At 36.9% G+C, this 19,632-nt stretch overlaps 1 protein-coding gene across 3 annotated transcripts in view; it reads right to left on the bottom strand.

Moving 5' to 3' along the window:
• Positions 1 to 901: 901 nt before the first annotated feature.
• Dsc3 (desmocollin 3) overlaps positions 902 to 19,632 on the bottom strand; it is a 46,657-nt gene continuing 27,926 nt past the window's right edge. For 2 of the 3 annotated variants that reach the window (XM_021265125.2, XM_087193852.1), the window contains 7 exons: positions 16,346 to 16,602; positions 16,105 to 16,247; positions 14,802 to 15,026; positions 12,365 to 12,589; positions 10,148 to 10,269; positions 5,778 to 6,035; positions 902 to 3,791 (listed from right to left, as the gene is read on the bottom strand). In XM_021265125.2, the coding sequence (XP_021120784.2) occupies positions 3,594 to 3,791; positions 5,778 to 6,035; positions 10,148 to 10,269; positions 12,365 to 12,589; positions 14,802 to 15,026; positions 16,105 to 16,247; positions 16,346 to 16,602 (1,428 nt within the window). In that variant the 3' untranslated portion in view covers positions 902 to 3,593. Of the gene's footprint in view, positions 3,792 to 3,873; positions 3,916 to 5,777; positions 6,036 to 10,147; positions 10,270 to 12,364; positions 12,590 to 14,801; positions 15,027 to 16,104; positions 16,248 to 16,345; positions 16,603 to 19,632 lie in introns of all 3 variants that reach the window. The other variant, XM_021265126.2, reaches the window with a different exon arrangement.

Genomic DNA, 19,632 nt, shown 5'->3' with positions numbered 1-19,632 from the left:
TTATCTCAACAACCCCATGAAATTGATGTGGTTATTCTGATTTTAAAGATGAGAAAACTAAGACAGGTGATATTCAGCCTTTCTAAGATCACCCAGCTAGTGAGTTGCAGAGCCAGGATTTACATCCATTATTCTGGCTCTGGGGTCTGTTCTCTACTTTTATGACCTCAGAGTTAACCAGATCAATACTACTGGATGCTTGGAATCTATTTATGTTTTGCTGCTAAAGACAAAATTCCACTGAACGTTTTTGAAGCCAAATACACACAAAAATAATGGTCATAATAAAAGTCCCTGTAATTGAAATTTTGGTTCAATTCATATTAGAATTTAAGGCATTTGATAGAACTAATAAATTTTTTAATAGAGAACTTTACCTTTGGGAAGGAGCACATGCACACACGGGGGAAAGATGAACTGTGAAGCACATACCACCTTATTTGATTGGATCATCTGATGATTAAAACGTAGATATTATCTGTCATATAAGTGGCAGAACCAACATTGGATTATTGCTTATTTTTTGTTTCTTGTTTTTTATACTCATAACATTTCCCTTGACTAAACTACTCCTCAAATAAAATCCCTGTATTAGTGTACTAATTCTGGAACATTCTGAATTCACAACCACCTTGTAATTTTTCACACCAAATTACAATCCAATATAAATGCACACACAAACTGATACTCATTTGTAAAGCTGTAAGTCAAAATAACAATCTCTCCCCAATGGTACATGTTAATGGTGTTGACAATTTGATAATGACCCATTCTCTAAAATATTCCCCACTAACAGAACAAAGACTCATGAGGATTTCTATTTTCATGCTAGCTTAAAGCACAATTGTGCAATATGATCATTTTAGGTCATTTAATCTCTAAGCACAAGAAAGACAAGAAACCAAGTTAACATTGTTTTATTATATTCTATATGTGCATTACTTTGCACACAAATTTTTTTGCTTATTTTAATCTTCAAAGAAACTTCTTCAATGGCAAATCAAAGCTCTGTGTAAAACACTGAAAAACAAATTCTACTACATTTTAGACACTTAACTCCTTCTTTATAAATGTAAGAAAAAAAACCTGTACATTTAGCTATAAAACCCCAAGACCATTCACGGGAATAAAAAATTGAAAGCTTTAAAAAGACATGTTCTTACACACTAAAATTACATAATTTTCACCTTATACATATGAGGAACAAACAATACTACATGTTAAAATTATTACTTGAAAATTAGAAGAATTTCAAAAGAAAATCACTTTTAAGTGTAGAAGTCTGAAAAAAATCCCTAGATTTTAGGAAAAAGGAAAAAACAGAAAATGTAGAATCCGGTCAGAATTTTACATACACATTTAATTGAAGACTTTCTTAGTGCCTGAAGGGCTACAGAAGGAGTGAAGCTTTCCTCATGAATGCTTTGTTTCGCTGTATGACCAGTTCAGGCCCATCCTGAGTGCCTTAGACTCTTCATGCAGCCAGCCCTTTCCCTGATTCCACATTCCAAATAAGGAGAGGCAGAGGGCAGGGGTTGGGTGGTGCTCCCCCAAATCCAGGGACATCTGCACTGCCTTAAGAAAGGAAGGCCAAGGAAGGGCCAGGCCTACAAAATATGAAGCAGGGGCAACATTGTCCTCGCCACCACCCACTTCCCTCATGGGCTTCTCTCCTTGCCCTTTAACACCTGAGTCTTCATGTCACTCCTTGACTGTCCCAATACCCCAGGTGAGCTTGCCCTCTTCCAAAATGATGATCTAATCTCTTAGGCTTGTCCTCTCCTCATGTTCTTTCATGCATTTTAAATTCCTATTACTTCTCTTAACTTTAAAATTCCACATAACAAGGCAAACTGACAAGAATTAATTCACATTGCAGGACTTTAGAACATCTGGCATATTTGGCACCTAAGTGAATCACTGCTGGGGTTCTTGTGACAATGCTGACAAGGAGATGAAAGGAGGAGGCCAACAAGACTGGCTTTCCAACAGGGCAGTGAGTAGAGAAAAGACCTGCAGTTGCCAGCTTCTGATTACAACACAATGTGAGCAGGGTCAATCTGTGGACTTCAGCCTAAGGACAGTCACTCCATACTCAAAAGTTTCAGTACAGTTCACCTCCCTGCCCCGTGTAGCCTGTATACTGACTGAGATGCCATGGTTATTTGGCTCTAAATTTTAAAAACATGTTATATATAGGAGAGAGAAAAAAAATGGAAATAGAGGATTTAATTTCAACAGATGTAAGTTTTTTTTTAAGTTTTTACTATTAGCTCCCAAGGAAAACACCTCATTTCTGGAACTTTGCCCTCAGGAAGCAAGGAGTCCTATCTGTAATGTGTATTCCCCCAGTTTGCTTCTAATTTGTGGACCTAAAAATCCTTAAATAGACTGCAAAGCAAATCTACTGCTTCATCTGGTTTCCTATTTCTTTCCCACTTACAACAGAAAAGTGTAAATTGTTTCCCAGGGACACAGACTACTTCCTGATGAGTTCAGTTATGATGCAGTACATGAGAACTAGGCACAGGAAGCTTTGTCTTTCCTAAACCCTGGATTTCTACTATAGGATAAACCACACCCAGGCTCATTTTAAATTATGCCATTTTCCTCTTTGTTTTCATTTCATTTCCAATGCTACTGATTAATAATTTTATACACTAGTAGAGTAATTTTACAATTATACAATAAGGTAACATATACATTCAATTCCAATACTGTTCCTATAGAAATTTTGCTTTCAAAGTCAAATGAAGAATTTGATAGTGGGGTTGGGTCTAGGGCTGGTATCAATTCTTCAGAACGGCAAAATTTTTTATTTACTTTAGTCTCAAATATTTTCTTTCCTAAAACTGTCTTCAAATAGTGGTACTTAATATTTTTTATCTGTTTTATAACTGGCACTTGAAGTGTGTGTATCATAGTGAGCTATTACCATGGCTAAGCTATTTTTGGACTGGTATTTACCCAACATATAAGAAAAATATCTGTAAAGGAGAGCAGATCCTTTTTGGACCCTAATTCTAGTACTATGGGATGGAATTTGCTACTTGTCTATTTTAATATTTTGACTTACTGTAAAAGATAAGCAAAAAAATTTAATACACAAATTGGCAAATGGCATGATTACAAATTTAGAAAAATTTATTCTGTATACAGATGCTCCTCTACTTATAATGGGGTTATGTCCCATGAAAACACTCATAAATTTAAAATGCTGATAAACTGAAAACAGACTTAATAAAATTAACCTACTGAACATCATAGCTTAGCCATATAGTACACTGTAGGGTATAAATTGTTTCCCCTCATGACCCCATGGCTGACTGGGAGATGTAGCTCCAGTAGCTTTGCAAGAGAATATTACACAGCACATCACTAGCCCAGGAAAAGACCCAAACTCAAGATTCAAATTAGTTTCTCCTGCATGTGTATCCTTTTCACACTACAGTAAAAACAAAGTGTCATTAGTCAACCCATCTTAAGTCAGGGACCATCTGTATACAAGGTGTAATTGAATTTCACAATATCAGTTTTGGAGGAAACCTCCAGAACGACTGGCAAGGACGTGTCTAACTGTAGCAGCTGTGACATTATCTCTTTGTGCATGTTTCTGCTAATGTAAGAAATTTGGGTTCCAAATTATTTAAAAAGTCAAGTCCATCTTCTTCCTGTTTTTCACTGCAGCAGCCTACAGAGCCGGCTGGAGACCCCCTTCCTTCATAGCTGTATGTGAGCACATAGTCTTGTGACGGCACCTGTTCTTCGTTCTGGTTACACACATGCAACTTCTGTAAAGTCATTTTACAAAAAGGATTGTATTATTGTTTTACACAACTTCAACATATGAACATAAAATTTATTTTTATTTACCTTTTATGTTTAATTTTAACCAGTGTGTCCTCTAATGGATTCCTATACACAGAAAATGCACATGATTGGTCTATATCACAACCATATCATAAAGTCACTCTATGTTAAACTTCTAACAATCTATACAAATAAAATCTTATGTATGCAAATGATATGTGTTTAAGTTATGAAATATTTGTCTTTCAATTTTATAGCCAGAAGTTGAGCTGTTTCACTGCACAGCAGTTGATATTTGAGCTTGGGTGTCAAACTGCCCTAGTTTTGAGCCAAAGTTCTGGCTCTAGCAACTGGATCTATGAATCTGGGCAAGTTACTAAGGATCTTTACGTCTCATTCTCCTCAAATCTAAACTGAGAATACCAACAGTAACCATCTCACAGTGTTATTTTACTTTAGAAATTAAGGATGAAACAATAATGCATGAAAAATAACTAAAACCATTATTATATGCAATTATAAGGTGGGTAATAATCACTGTATTGGCTTCAGAATTGAGTTTACAAGACAGCCGAAACAAGGAAAAATAGATACATGCATGAAAAAATGAATCATTGAAAGTAAAAAGTATTCAAAATAACCCACGTTGCAAAAACTGAGTTTCTGTAATGAAGAGCCCAGCATTCAGTATATCTACCTTCTTCGCTATCTGTCACTATCATATCTGCCAACTTGTCAGGCTTCTGTGTCTCCTCCTTTTCCTCCTTTGTGTGCCCATTCCTCCAAGCCAGGACTCAGTTCACTAATGTTATCAATAGTCTTTCCTCATCTCATCACTAGGCCCTTGCCAGACACCACTCCCAGTGAAGAATACTAATAATGTGTCTTAAGCTTTACTCCTTTGCAGCCTGACCTTACACGAATGCTGTCTAAAAACAGAAAAAGGATTAACACTTGAAGGTGACCAAAGAAAATGCTATGGACCTGCTATATAATAATCTATAGCCCTATCACAGAATACTGCCCGTTGGCCATCCATCCAAGGATTAAGGTTTTCTGGCCCAGTATTTGCTACAATCTCTGCTAAAGAAGTGAAAACTTTACCAGCAAGAATATTCAGTCAGGTAACTTTTTATCCTAACTACACATTTGAATCACCTGAGAATTTTTAGAAAAAAACCAAAATCAATTAATTAAATTATTTCAAGGTGAAGCCCAGACATAAGCGTTTTTGAGAATCTTCCTAAGGAATTTTGGTATGGACCTAGAATCCCTTATTTAATTCTTCATTTCTTTCATATTCTTGCTTTCCTCTAGATAAAACTTTACATTTGCATGGTGCTTTCAATGTTAAAAATATTTTATGTAATGATGACTTTAAATAGTAGTTTTTGTATATTCCAAAATTTCTGAGTAAATTTCAAATGTTCCACCCTTAAAGTTTTGAAGATGAGTTAATAATTCTACTTTATACCCGTATACTATAACATCACTAATTATTCCTCATGTGAGTAAATATACACAATTATAATTTGTCAATTTGAATAAACAAACCAACAAAAAATAAATATTTCACATAAATCATGTTAATCTTTATCCTAAAATTGCACAGAGATGTTTTTATTTTCACAGGGAAAAACAGATTTGATTTGAGAAATTTATGATAGGAATAAACTAGTTTTTTTTTTACATTTTTCTATATAGAAAGACTTCATGAGGTAAATGCACACCTAAAAATAAAACTACAATGATGGATATTGGAAACCTGTAATTTTACAGGGCTCTAGACACTAAAGAAATATGACAAAGGACATTAAATTATTTTAACTTAAATAATGTATAAAATAAAATAACAAAAAATAGCAGGAAAAAAATGTAACAATATAGGAAAATAGCCTCTGAAATTATACATTAATTTCAATTTCCTTTTACTCTTCAGTAGAGTTAAAACATCTAGAGAAACTCACTTCACCGAGTCGGGGCTGGGTGAAATTGTGCCACTCGGAGTAGGTGTAGCGACAGTTGTCCATCTCCACGTGTCCTCCCCTGCAGGGGTCCACGGTGTGGTGGTGCCCAGCACCCCGGCAGGAGTCCAAGGTCTGCTGTCCTCCCTTCACCAGTTCTATGGTCTCTTGCCCACCATTTCTGATTCCCGATCCCATTGTGCCACAAAAGCGTTGGCTACAGTTGTTGGCAGTCTGGGTTGTGAATCCATTGGCAGAACACTGCAACACAATACAACAACAAACTATTCATGTGGGGAGGAAATGGATTTCAGGTAAAGCCCCAAGAAGGCAAGAAAGAGAGATCATTTATTCAACCTTTCACTCATTCCCTCATTCATTCAACAGACAATATTCAGCTTGTAATTACGTATCCAGATGCGAATCCACAGGGATGCAAAGATGGCTCTAAGAAGCTCTCATTCCAGGGAAGCAGGGAAACAGGATTCTTTTACAAATGTAATTGTTCTTCTATGCGGGTGAACACCGAATGCTAGAGGAGCACAGTGGTAGAGCAGTAAAATTCAAACCCAGCAAGGACGAGTGGAGTGGACTGGAAAGCTCTGAGCTGAGGGACCGAAAAGCAGTCGGAGTGCATGCAGGAGGGTCGGTGTGCAAAGGGTTGTGTCAAGACTCCTGGATTTCACTGAGTTGAGAATGGTACTACACAGAGCTGCGTACAGAGGGGGAGAGAGAGAAGGAAAAGAGAGGGCGAGGGAGGGAGGAGGGAGGGTAAAGGGAAGAAAGAGAAAAGTGAAAAGGAGAGAAAGGAAGAGAAAGCTGGAGAGGTTATAGTTGGTGAGAGGACAAAATATATACATATTCTTTACATGTATGTATTTTATACACATATTGTACATATATACACATGTACATATATTTTATACATATATTTTAGATGTATATATTTTATCCTAAAGGTTATGGATATTCAATGACTTTTAACTTATGGAGAGAACCATATTCTTCAAAAATCTCATTCTAGGCCCTAATGTGGAAAATAAACTAAATGGAAACAAATTAATATAATAGAGATCAGATGGGATCATTGAATTGTTCTGGTGAATAATGAGCCTGGCTAGAAGCAACAGGGACTGAAAGTGAGTGGACTCCATGGAGAGTGTACTGGTAGCAAAGTGAAGAATCGAGATTATCCCTCTGTGTTCTACTTGCACAGCTAGATAAATAGCACAATTTAGTAAAATAAGAAAGGAAAATGTGCTTTTGGGCAAGACGAGGATGAGCAATTTAACTTTGGAGTGAGGGACTTGAGACACATGTGTGACATCCTAGCTGAGTATATGCACCTGGAGCTCAGGTGAGAGATCAGAGCTGGAGGCACAATCGGGCATCACTAACAAATAGGTGGTGGTTAAAGCCCCAGGAATAGATGAGCTATCCAGAGAAAATTGCAGGCCAAAAGAAAAAAGAGCTAAGGATAGAAAAAGATTGATGTTTTAAGGGATAGATAAAAGAAATACAACGGTGACAAGACTGATCAGGAGCAGTCACTGAGATAACAGCAGGAATTAAGAGGCCATGCACAGAAGACTGGCAGACAGAGTGGCCTATGGAGGGGAAAGAAGAATCAGAGTACGGTAAGAACTGGTTCAAATATAGTAAGTGCCCATTGAATTCCAGTAAAAAGCATTCTCTGCTGATCTTGTCAAAGGCAATTTCCAAGATGTGGTGAGTGAACAGGAAATAATGTTACAGAAAAATCAAGTATAGACTTTCCTTCCCAAATGTTCAGTTTTAAAGAAAAAGAAATGCACAGAGGGAACTAGAGGGGGAGAGAGTCAAGGAAATCCTTTAAAACGAGAAGGGGTTAGTTCAACCTTAACTCAACACCGGAAGTTCACTCCAACCCTCCAGGCTATAGGTAAAAGTTTAGTTATAGCCATAACCTCAGTAGGCCTGTTCTAAGAATAAACTCCTGCACTACTTCATCACAAGAACCTCCCTTATAATCAGAAGTCCGTTCTGCTGTCTTTTCATCAATTTAATTTTTCTCCTACTGAAGAGTTAGAAGAGTTTTGAACTGGAAGATTTTCAAGTTCAGATGATTTACCAATTCCCAAATCTATCTGCAAAGTCACACATACTAGTTCATTACTTAAGGGAAAAAAAAAAATCAGAAAAAAAAAAAAAAAACTGAAAAGTAGCCATTTGGTGGCAGTGCTACCCTATATTTACTTAGGTTGCTGGTCCAATAAAATTCTACTACAAAAAAAAAAATCACATTCTTGATTATTGAATCTCCTTGATGGCATTATTTTATCATCATACGTATACATTCAGAGATGTATTTCTAAACTAATAAAAAGGGAACTAAAAGTAAACTAAAATTGATGATTCTGAGCCCACCATGTTAGCTGCATTCCCCAGATTTTCACAGGGTATCAACTACGTCCTAACCAGGTCAGCAGTTTCCCAGATGTGGTTTTCCAGGCCTAATTTTTTACCCAACTCCCAATCTCATTTGAATGCCTTCAACTAAACTCTGATCAAAAATGATAATCATCACCTTTCCTCCTTGTACTTAAGTAACTTTACATATTCGCTGTGAATTTTGTCATAGTTTAGGGGCTGGGGATTTAGCTCAGTGGCACTGCACCTGCCTTGAAAGCACAAGGTCCTGAGTTCGATCCCCGGTACACACACACAAAAAAGTAGGTTAGGCAGAACTTTGTCACAGTTTGTAAAAATTTACCTAAAGGTATTTTCTGGTATAAATTAATATTTCCAAGCCCCTTTTGAAGCATTTATAGCACAAAACAAGTAAATACGCTGAAGTGACCAATAAACAGCCCCGGCTCTAGCTTCAAATGGCAAAGAACAAATATTACGTAAAGATCATTAACTTCATTTTCAGATATAAAGTAAGAACTTCATGTTGGTTAAGGGATGTCAAGGGACTAACTGATTTTCTGATTATAGAGATAATCATAGCATTCCACATGATGACATAACAAGCACAGGTGGCTATCATTTTGGGTGAGGGTAGGAAAGAGTCAGAAGAGATAAACAGTGAATGATAAAATCATCTTCACTTTGAGATAAGCAAAAGGACAGATGAGTCATCCTTGCCCCTGGTCACAGCTACTTTGACCATACTTTTTCCTTCATTCCTCAAATTCTGTCCACAACCTTGTCATTTATACCTTTTAAAATATTTATTATTCATCCCTGTTTGTATATTCCACTTACCATCATGAAGGGTTATCTCATGCTGAAGCTACTGGAAGATGCTAGGGCTTTGCCTTCCCCATTCCTAATCCCCTCCTATTCTCACTGACCCTCTTCTGGCTAAGCATCATGTGAGAAGCTGGCACGATGCCACATGGAGAACCATCACTGACCCTCCTGTGCCCAGGGAGTATATCCTAGGCCCTCCTGATTTGGGTATGAGGGGGTCTTCTCCCCCATTCTCTCATATATCCTCTCTCCCAACACCTGACTTATGTTCAAAGCCTCTACTCGATCCAATGTCTTCCATTCCAAAGCAACTTACTCACTATTTGCTGAATGGTCCCTAAACTTTGTCATCATCTCTTTTTTTCTTTAGGCTGCTTTCCTCCACTTTAGCTATTGTCACCAACTCTTCACTTTCAGACCCTTCTCATTTTGTAAGTTATACAGGAACTTATAGACCTCTCTCTTTTTCTTACAGAATTAGCTGTAAGTCTTCCCAGGTGATCCAAACCTTGTGAGTATGCTTTTATTTTATAAATATCTTTAAACTTTGATAGTGCATATTATATGGGTTTACTGTCATATTACTATTTATCTTTTCCACAAAAATAAATTCTATTTCCCATAAAGAAATTGAAATATTTTTGAAGAGAGACATGCCTTGTATTTTCCCCACAAACAACAAGCATAGAGCCATAAGCAAAGAGAGTGGCAGTAATCTTCCAAACTCTCACCCTTTTGTTACATACATATTTTTGCTATTTTTGTAGTTGTCTTGAAAGCTTTGTTTTCCCTATTACAAATGGCCAAAGAGTTAGATAAACAAATAATATCTGGAAACATACATTGTAGAGAGCAGCCAAAAATTATTATTACAATAAACTTGCAAGGTGAAAAACAAGTTTTAAGTCATAATTTTAAAGAGTGGAAAAACTATAATTAAAACTAGCCATTTGGTTTAAGTAGCTTAATAAAAGCTGCTTTTAAAAAAATCTAAATATTGGCATGTCAAGTATTTATGCTTACAAAATGTGACCTAACCAAACTATAAATTAATCCAGAATTTTTAAATAACTTCAGAAGCATGTGTTTTAAAAAGTCATAGGCAATAGAAATAGTTACCAAAAAAAGTTACTTACCACTCTGTCATCTCCAGGTGCTTCTGTATTTGATATAATTAAGTTTTGCTGTGCTAAATCTTCAGGAAATTTTTTTCCTTTTCTGGCACTAACAACTCCACATACTAAAGTTAGCAGGACAGCTGAGTTTAGGGGAAAAAAAACTTATGTTAGCATGCACAGAATAAAATAATTGTCCTTTATTTCTTATATCCTAAGGACTACAGGAGAAAAAGCTACTAAGCTACTAAGCATGGTTTCCCACGAATTATCTTGGCCTTTCTAAATTAGCAGGATATAGTTTAGCTTAGATTTTAAAATCTGAAGTGATTATATGTGTATTTTTATAATTTAGCTTTTTGTTTAAGGAGTTGAATTCTGCCCATATTGTTAAAATATTTAGAATCAGAATTAATTACTACATCTAATAAATCACTGACATTTATTTAAGACAAAGATGTTAAAAGAGATTTACTGAGTTCCTAAAGGATAGTTTGCCTATAAGAAAACATGACATAACAAATTCTTTTCTCAGATAGAGTTATCTTCAAGAATGTTGATTAAATCTAGTTTGTCTCTTGTCCATCGAGAATTTTCATTCTATATCATAATTATGGTAAGTTAAAATATATCATAATAAAACCAACAATAATAGCAACAATTCTTTACAATGTTCTACAAGACACTATAAAGGATGAGCAAACCATGGTCCTAAATCCAGCCCACCATGTTTTTATATGGCCCATGAGCTAACACTTTATATTTCCAAATGGTTGGAGAAAATCAAAAGAAGAATAGTAATAGTTAACGACATGAAATTCAAATTGTAGCATCCATATTTAAAGTTCTACTGGAACATAGCTCTGCCTCTCATGTTCCCATTTTCTATGGCTGCTTTCTTGTTGCAAGGGCCTGTTTGACTGGTTACAGCAGAAACCACATGGTCTGGAAAGCGTAAAATATTCATTGTGTGGTGCTTTACAGAAAATGTGTGCTAACCATCACCTACTCAATGTGCTACCTTCCTGGCTCTGTTTCTCAGTCCACTTCCCCTCACCCACTGCTGTCTAGCTGCACTAGTCTTCCTGTTAGTCCTTGGTTTCTTCACACATGATCCCACCTGAGGACCTCTGCACTGACTTCTCCCTCCAACTGATTACCCCCCAGGTAATCCACAAGGTAGACTCTCTAACCTGTCCCAAAACTCATAGCAGACAGTTTCTTCATTTAGCCCTAATTTAGTCATCTACTGAAAACTGCAAACAGTAGCACCAATATCCTCGCACACACATACACACTCCATAGCACCCAAAACTTATTTTACTCTATTTTTTCATCAAAGAATTTATTCACTTAGTCTCAAAAGGCATACTTGCTTTGGTTTTATCATTTTTCTTCTATGATAAATTCTAAGCACCTAGAACAGTTTCTGCCAATTAGTAAATGTTTAATATATATTTATTTGTTGCGATGATTAAAAATAATGGACACTTACTAGAAATTTACCATGAACTCATCTATGTACTTCACACACATTGACTCAGTCCTGAGTGCTACATCATAAAGCAGGCACCACAACTGTCCCCTTTACAGATGAAGCTCAGTTAAGTAACTTGCCCCAGTCCTATGGCTTGTGATAAAGGTGGAATCCAGACCCAGGCAGTCTGGTTCCAGAGTCTTGCTCTTAGTGGTTCCAGAGTCTTGCTCTTAGTCACTACTCCTATCACAGAACAAAGCCAATCTGGGCTAGAGGGCTGGGGAGGGGGGAGGGGGGCACATGGTCCCCCTGGGAACCATACAAATGGCAAGGAGGAGATTAATAATTCAGAATGAGCAATATATACCCAAGATAGGACAATGCTGTGATCTGAACATTTCCCACAAATCTGTTGCTGAAAAAGTGAGAAGATATGAAATAAAACTTGCTTTTAATGGACCCTGATAGAGTCTTAGATTGCTCTATTTTGCTCTAAAAGTAGTAGCACTAAGATCAAAAAATAAAAGCTACATACTGGGAGATTCAGTGCAATCTAAGGAATTTTCAGTAATTCTACTCAGATATAAAACTTCTATCTCAAGAAGGATCATGTTCCCTAGCACAGAAAACATCCAAACATATTTCAGATACCAGAGGAACTCGTAAAGGAAATTCACCCCTGGTGAATGCTTGAACAAGATCATTTCCTGACTCAACTCTTTTATTTTGCATCTTAACTCCAAGTAAGCGGAAGTACTTACAGAGCAGCAGTGCTATGCCCAGTAGTATGGCGAGGATGGCCCACTTTCCCAGCACCACTCCTGAGCTCCTTGCCTTTGAGATGCACTGACTCGGGAAATTGCAATCACACAGGTTGACTCTCAATGTTTTGGTTGCAGATTGGCCTCCTCTATCTTTCACAGTAATAGGAATTGTATATTCTTGAAGTTGAGCGTTTTTGTGATATGACAGACGGGCAGCTGTATCTGTAAGAAAATAAAATAATTTTATTTCTAAAAGATTATTTAGTCTTCCTCTGGCATCTATTTCACCATGCTTGTCTCTAAAAGTTTTAGTCTCAAGGAATTGCCTGCTACATGAAAATAAATACAAATGGAGGGCTATCTTCAACCCTTTCAATCACTCATATTATGTTATATATGTTGATCTTTATAACCCTAGAAAAGAGCCTTAAAGAAATAATTCAGCATTGGATTGATCCAGCAGCATTCCAGCAATTATTTACTGTTCCTTTTCCTATAGAAACTGATAAAGCTAGATTGGTAACATACTCCAGGAGCTTTCTTCAGTACCAGTTCATACACATATAAAGAGTTAATATCTATAGGTACACACAAAGGATGACTTTAATTCCAAGTCTCTTATCCATTTACCTTCTGCTATCTGTCCATTACCCTTATGGATAAAGAAATTTTTCAAAGCACACAATAGATCTTTATGATTAAAGCCCCCCATCTGGAAGTAATCTCAACATCAGAAAGCTAATTATATCACTCAGGCTACTTGTAAAGCTTACGAAAAAAAAAAAACCTGGATATTCTGACATCATAACAATTTGTTTTTATCAACTGTGATAGTTAACTTTCCCCAATAGTCTTGCTACTTTATTTTAATGATGTTATTCTCAGATAACCAAAAGCTCCACAGACTTTCAATGGCAATTACAACCTCCTTGACTTTTTATAATAGGCTGAATAAAATGACAAAGAAGCATCATGCACATACTGGAAGTCATGTGGAATTTCTAATCCTTGATTAAATGCACTGTTAAGCTGAAAAAACTTAAACAATTTTTGCTGTACTTCATACCTGAAAGCCCCACAAAGGAGCGTGAATGACTGCTTGGGTTCATTTGGGACCCTTCAGGACCATAAATGTTTAAGGTAACATTTTAAGTGCCTTTTCTCCTTCAAGACCACCCACTGAGCCACAGTTGCCTAATTTATTCATAATAGTGCACCGGCCTCTCATTTTCCTTACCACTCAGCAGTGCCCTCTTCAAATTGTCTGCTGAAACCAATGTTAAATTTACAGGACATAAATCCACATATAGCATGGCCTCCCTTGCGCATTCTCAATTCATGAATTCATGCCTGCTGTCACCTACAGTGCACATGTCGGTCTCCTCGGCCTGGAGGTTCTTTACCCTGAGACTTCACACTTCCTCCCACCCAAACCCTCAATATTCCTACAGAAACTTTCTAAGTTCTAATCATACCAATTTACTTATTTCTCTGGTATATCTCTTCTTTATGTATCTCTCTTAAGCAAATATTAATTAAACACCTTTTAAGCAGTATCTACTAGGCACCAGGCTAGGTACTGGAAATAGACAGAAGGATTACAAATGTTCTGAGAAACTCGTGTGTTGGAGGAGAGAAGTACACAGGTGGTAATGCAAGATGAAGGGTGCTATGATATAGGTATCAAAAGGTCACTGTCACTCCTTGTACTGCAAGAAAACTTGACAGAGGTTGAGCAGCTGAGCTAGGGCTGTGTCTGTCTTATCCATCTCTCTCTGTACATCCTCGGGGTCTGGAATGATGTCTGATAGATGGTGGGTGCTCCATAAAGACTGAATTAATATCAAAATCAAATGAGAAAAGAGGTATTCTAGGAAGAAGGGGCAGCATGCACAAAAGTCCAGTTGCATGAAGAGTACAAACAGTAATAAAACCAAAGAGTGAGAAAAAATGTAGAATATTACATTCTCTTAAAACTGCTGTCAGAGGAGACTACCCTGGAAAGCTCCAATGCTACCCCTCTTTCCCCCATGTCCTGCCACGTCCTCATCCAGGACAATAGATCATGTTTTCTTCATATACCCAGATTCTTCCCTTAGAGAGCCTGCTTGCAATACATTTAAATGACACACCCACTCCCTCTATACTTTACTGTTATTGTCATTACTTTTTTTAAAAGACAAAAAAGTTTATCTTAATAAGTTGCCCAATGTTTAACAAAGATTTGTGTCTTTGTTGTAAATGTAAATTTTTTGTGAAGAAAAGTTATGACTTCTTTCATTTTATTTATAAAGTCAATGCAGTCACCATATGATGTAAAAGATTAACCTTCTAAAACTCAATTTTGCATTATACTTTTTGTACATAAACAAGTAAATCTATTCTCTAGTTTTTCTGTTAATTCGGAGCATGTAAGTCATTTTTTATTGAATACCGTTAACTCTGTTGAGGGTCCATATTTTATTGACTTCTGGAGAGGGGCTTGCCAAGCTGAAATGAAATGGCGCTCCGTGGGCAGGTTCATCGGGGTCAAGAGCTGAAATGTCAGTGTACGTCATCTTTTGTTTGCAAATGACGACATAATCCTGAAGTATATCTGGCGCGTTATCATTCACATCTTCAATATTTACTGCAAGGGTTCCAGTACATGATCTACCATCTAAGAGAAGAAAAGAACAGGTTTAGTACTGCTTTCAAATTTTTTCTTTATAGTTTCTTAAGAGAAAAACAATTAAAATCTGATGATATGTGAGTTTTCTTAAAAATAAACTTTGTTTTGGAGAAAAGTGAGCAAGAATATGGATGGATAAGATCTCCAGGTAATCAAAAATGATTACTGCTGTTGATATATATATATATATATATATATATATATATATATATCTCAGATACAAGTTTCAACAAATCTTTTACCAGAACTACTACCAAATGATAAAAACGAATGACTGGATTCCAAATTCTATTCTCTGAGGTTCCTGGAGCAGAGGTTATGGCAGTGAAGTGGTTGCAGAAAAGCTATTCTAATCCCATTGCACACTCAAACCATCCAGGGAGATCTTTGAATATATGGTGCTCAGGCTCTACAACCGGAGATTCTGATTCAATTAGTCTAAAGTAGCATCCCCATATTGACACTCATTTTAATTTGAAGCCAACGATGAGAAAATCTAGATTACTTTTTAGTTGTTGTTAAAGTGCTAGGGATTGAACTCAGGGCTACATTCTTAGCTCTTGAAAAAAACAAATAAACTAAGTTCAGCCCACGCTGAACTCAAAGTTGGGATCCTTTTGCTTCAGCCTCCCAGAGTGCTGGGATTACAAACCTGGGCCAGCAAGCCTGACTGAGTTACTTTAAGGAACAGAATTCAAGAAAACAATCATTTTGACCTAGTAATTAGCTAAAGTATTTATAGGCTCAATTAGAGAGGGCCACAAAGAGACCTGGAAGCATCTGATGAGACCATTTCATCTAGCCCTGTATTTCAGTTTTATCTTTGTCCTTTACCACAGAAGCACTTAAGTTCCTCCATGCTGGGAAAATAAAGATAAACAAGACATGGATCCATGTTGCCAATCACTTTTACCTTGCTAGAGGCTTAAGAGAGGGAGGAACAGAGTCTCTAAGGAAATTTCAAAGAGTTCCATATACTTATTATAAGAGTAATTCCACATGAAACTGATATCAATTTATTCTCCCATTCCTTCCTAAAAAGCTAGATTAAAGCTTTTTTTTTTACCTTGGTCTATTGCCAGGACTGTGATATTATATAAGTCATTCTTGGGAGCTGCAGCTTCTCTGTCCAGAATTTTGGAAAGTGTGACTAACCCTGAAGTTTCATCAATTTTTATCCACTCTTTAGGATCATGCAATTTTTTGTATCTGTTAATAAAAAATAAAAAGTTTTGGTATCATTTTAAAATAAGTAGCTCAATTGTGACCAATACATTATTAATTTATGGTTATATCTTTCTTTGTACCTTAGACCATTGCTATTTTTAGTTTCAGGGTCATATGCCTTATAACCATTGACCTTTAACCCCACTGCTGAGTTTTCCTTAATCCGCACATATTGAGCTGCAGGATCACATTCGGGCCCCTCATCCTGATCCCTCACATGAACTGTAACCAAGGCTCGGTTCATGGATGTCACTCTGGTTACTTCTCTAGTAAATGGAGCTTCGTTGTTTACACCAATTTCTAGGATCACTTGACGGTTTTCTTCATAATTCAGTGGCTTTAAAATAAAGGACATGTAAAGCATCAGTATAAAACACATTTGATATTTCAAGCAGCAAATGAACATTGTCAATTTGAACAGGCTTGCATAAATCATGTTCACATTTCATCACTGATGTCTTTATTCCTTGCAAGGACAAAGGTGATCCTTCGCTAGGGAGCCTTTAGCAAGAGTTGCCCCCCAAACCTTCTTCTGCAGGTGGTTTTACAGAGTGGTGGAAAAGAAATTCCTGAAATAGTTTATATTTCATTTTTACTAAGGAAAATTATCCGGAACACAGGAATATTGCAAAATGATGACAATGTGTAACAGGCTGGCCTCAAGGTCACCCGACTCTATAAGAAAACAACTTTAACTATTTACTCTGACTATGCCCAGGCACTTCACAGCTCCTGTAAAGTTAGATGTTAAACTTCAAAATGGAAAAAGCACAGTGATTTTATTTTCTGTCCAACAGAACAGATAGTCCAAATATCCCCTTTAATTATCCTCTAAAGCATCTACCTGAGCCATCTCATTTTAGCTTCTCCTTTAATCAAAATCCATCCAAGGTCTCACTTCTTAAGAATCAACTTTTGTCTTTTTGCTGGTTCCTTCATGAATGAGTTAAGTAAAACTTTTAGCCATGCTCGCTGCCTATTGTTATGAAAATCACATTTCTGACAATCTGCAAACATTACTTGGTCTACAGTTTATCCAAGGAAACTGTCATGGTGGGAACATGGAGGAGGAAGAGAAATGTGATGTGCTTAATGATAATCATCTTTAGATAAACAGACCTGCTGTAAGCAGTGCGGATAAATTTTGGAAACTTCCCACCTCTATGAGGTAGGTGTGACTGTCACCATCCCCATCTTATAGAGCAGGAAACTGGAAACGAGTGGGATAAACTGATTTTTCCTAAGGTCCAGTCATCAGAGCTGGAGTTTGAGGTCAGGTAGTTTGGCCTAAATCCCCCTCCTTAACCAGCATGACAAAATTCCTCTGCAGTGCTGAGCTGTCTAGCTGAGTCGCCAGCCTCTACAAAATTTTTAATCAACACTTAATCGTACTTGAATTTTGGAAGAAAATCCAGCAAAACCCATAAACACTATCTCATTTTACTGTAAAGTTGAAGTACATTTTCTCAGATTCTCTTTCTGATTCTTGAAACAATCGCTGGCTAAATATTGAATAAAATCAAAGTGGGTGAATAAAATTGCTTCAAACCTGTCCTTATATGTAGGTATTAGCAAATCAAAATATAAATAATCACGAGTCCTCTAAGAAGTCAAGAAAATTTCTGAATCTCAGAATTCACAAAATGTAAGTGAACCTTTGTTTTTTATGAGTATCCTAGAAACTGGAATGTCAAGAAGGAAAAGGTATTAATATCTGTTTACTTGATGCTGATGAACATCTTCTCACAAATTACACGTGTTGGTACAACCATGAACAGAGGAAGGGCAAGCGTTGGCCGGCTAGAAATACAAGGTACAGCTGTGGCACCCGAGGAGACACGGCTATAAGATCCAAGTCAACTTACTAGAGACAGAGTTTCTTTGTGCAATTTTTCAAGACTTAAAGTGGATATTGCCTTAGTTGCTTAAGACCATGGAAGATCAGAGATCTGGCAGAATGAAATGCCAATGCTTAAAGAATGGCTGTAATTCTTTTTCACTTTACGGTATGTTTTTGTTTCATCCCTTGAAAATATTGGTCAAAGCTCCCCATACCTGCACTGAGATGTTAACAGTTCCCTGCAAGATGGACTGTCACAGAGGTGGAACTGAGGGCCTGCATGCTGAGAATGGCCAAGGTCAGTACTAGCCTCACTCAGGCCCGTAGGCACCACTACCGCTGCGAAGACTGAGACAGAGAGGTTATCCAGGACTCGGCTAAAGGCTCTCCCATCTCATGCTGTATAGTTACAGAAAGCTTAATCTGTTATCTAGTCCATGAACACGGTATAACTTTTTAAAAATAAAATAATAGTTTTCTAAATGTTTTCATTTTTATTATAGCTGAAGAGCTCTTAGGGAGGCAGAGAGAAGTATTCCCATTTTACAGATAATATGGAAGCCAGCTTTCCCAGGTCACATGGCTAAGTGAAGCAATTTAACATAGTACTTCAGATCGTATCCTTGGAATCCGAGACCTAGGTTCAAATACTTCCTGTATTAGATCCTTGCTGTATGATTTGGAAAAGCTTCTTAATCTCTCTGAGACTTTTCTGTGCAACTTTGTAACAATGAGACTTAACACTGTAATAATATGGTTACTCATAATATTCTCAATAATATTTTACTCATCAGCTAAAAGAAATATACCTGAACAATTCTTGATTTAGCTTAAATCATTTAATCCTTCAGGATGTAAAAGGAAGAATACAGTGAACTCTGCTGAACACAACTCTGACTGACATTGAATAACAGGACACTGGAAGGGTGGAAATCCTTTAGTCAACACAATGCATCATTCTCTTACCAGACAGCAGCTTAGTCATCATGTGGTACATAGCCTATCCATTAGAAAGGTGGATTTTGTAACTGATTTTAAAACAAAAGATGCCTTACTGAGGTTTTAAAGTATTTAACTACAAAATCAAAAATATTTTCCCAAAAAAGGAAAAGGACACCTTCAAAGACCAGTGTAGGGAGCCACCAAAACACCCTGCGATGACTTTCAGTTTTCTAAGGTTTGGCATTAAACATGGGAAGGAAGACGTAATGTGGAAAACATAAATTATACTGATCAAAATCTTTATTAGTAATATGAGTGACACAAAAGAAAAGGTAAGATTATGCCCAGAAAAGTAGAAATTAAAGTTCTAATACAAGAAGATCCCCTTGTGCCAATGAAGTCATTGCTTTATCTACCCCAAGAAGCCAATTACAGAAAAGAGGAGAAAAAGAGGGAACAAAGGATACCAAGAAGGAAGAACAGCACAGGGATTTAGTAGGTTCTGTGCCAGGCAGGTGGGGTTTTCCATTGACTGTATGAACAGAGCTGTCTGTCCTGGACCCTTAGAGAGTCAACTGCCTGAAT

This window comes from Heterocephalus glaber, unplaced genomic scaffold, assembly GCF_053883595.1.
Source record: "Heterocephalus glaber isolate CG9 unplaced genomic scaffold, H.glaber_assembly_v1.0 deba00000331, whole genome shotgun sequence".
Lineage (NCBI taxonomy): Eukaryota > Metazoa > Chordata > Mammalia > Rodentia > Bathyergidae > Heterocephalus > Heterocephalus glaber.
The sequence above is the reverse complement of the archived record's forward strand: the minus strand, read 5'-3'. Positions and strand labels throughout refer to the sequence as shown.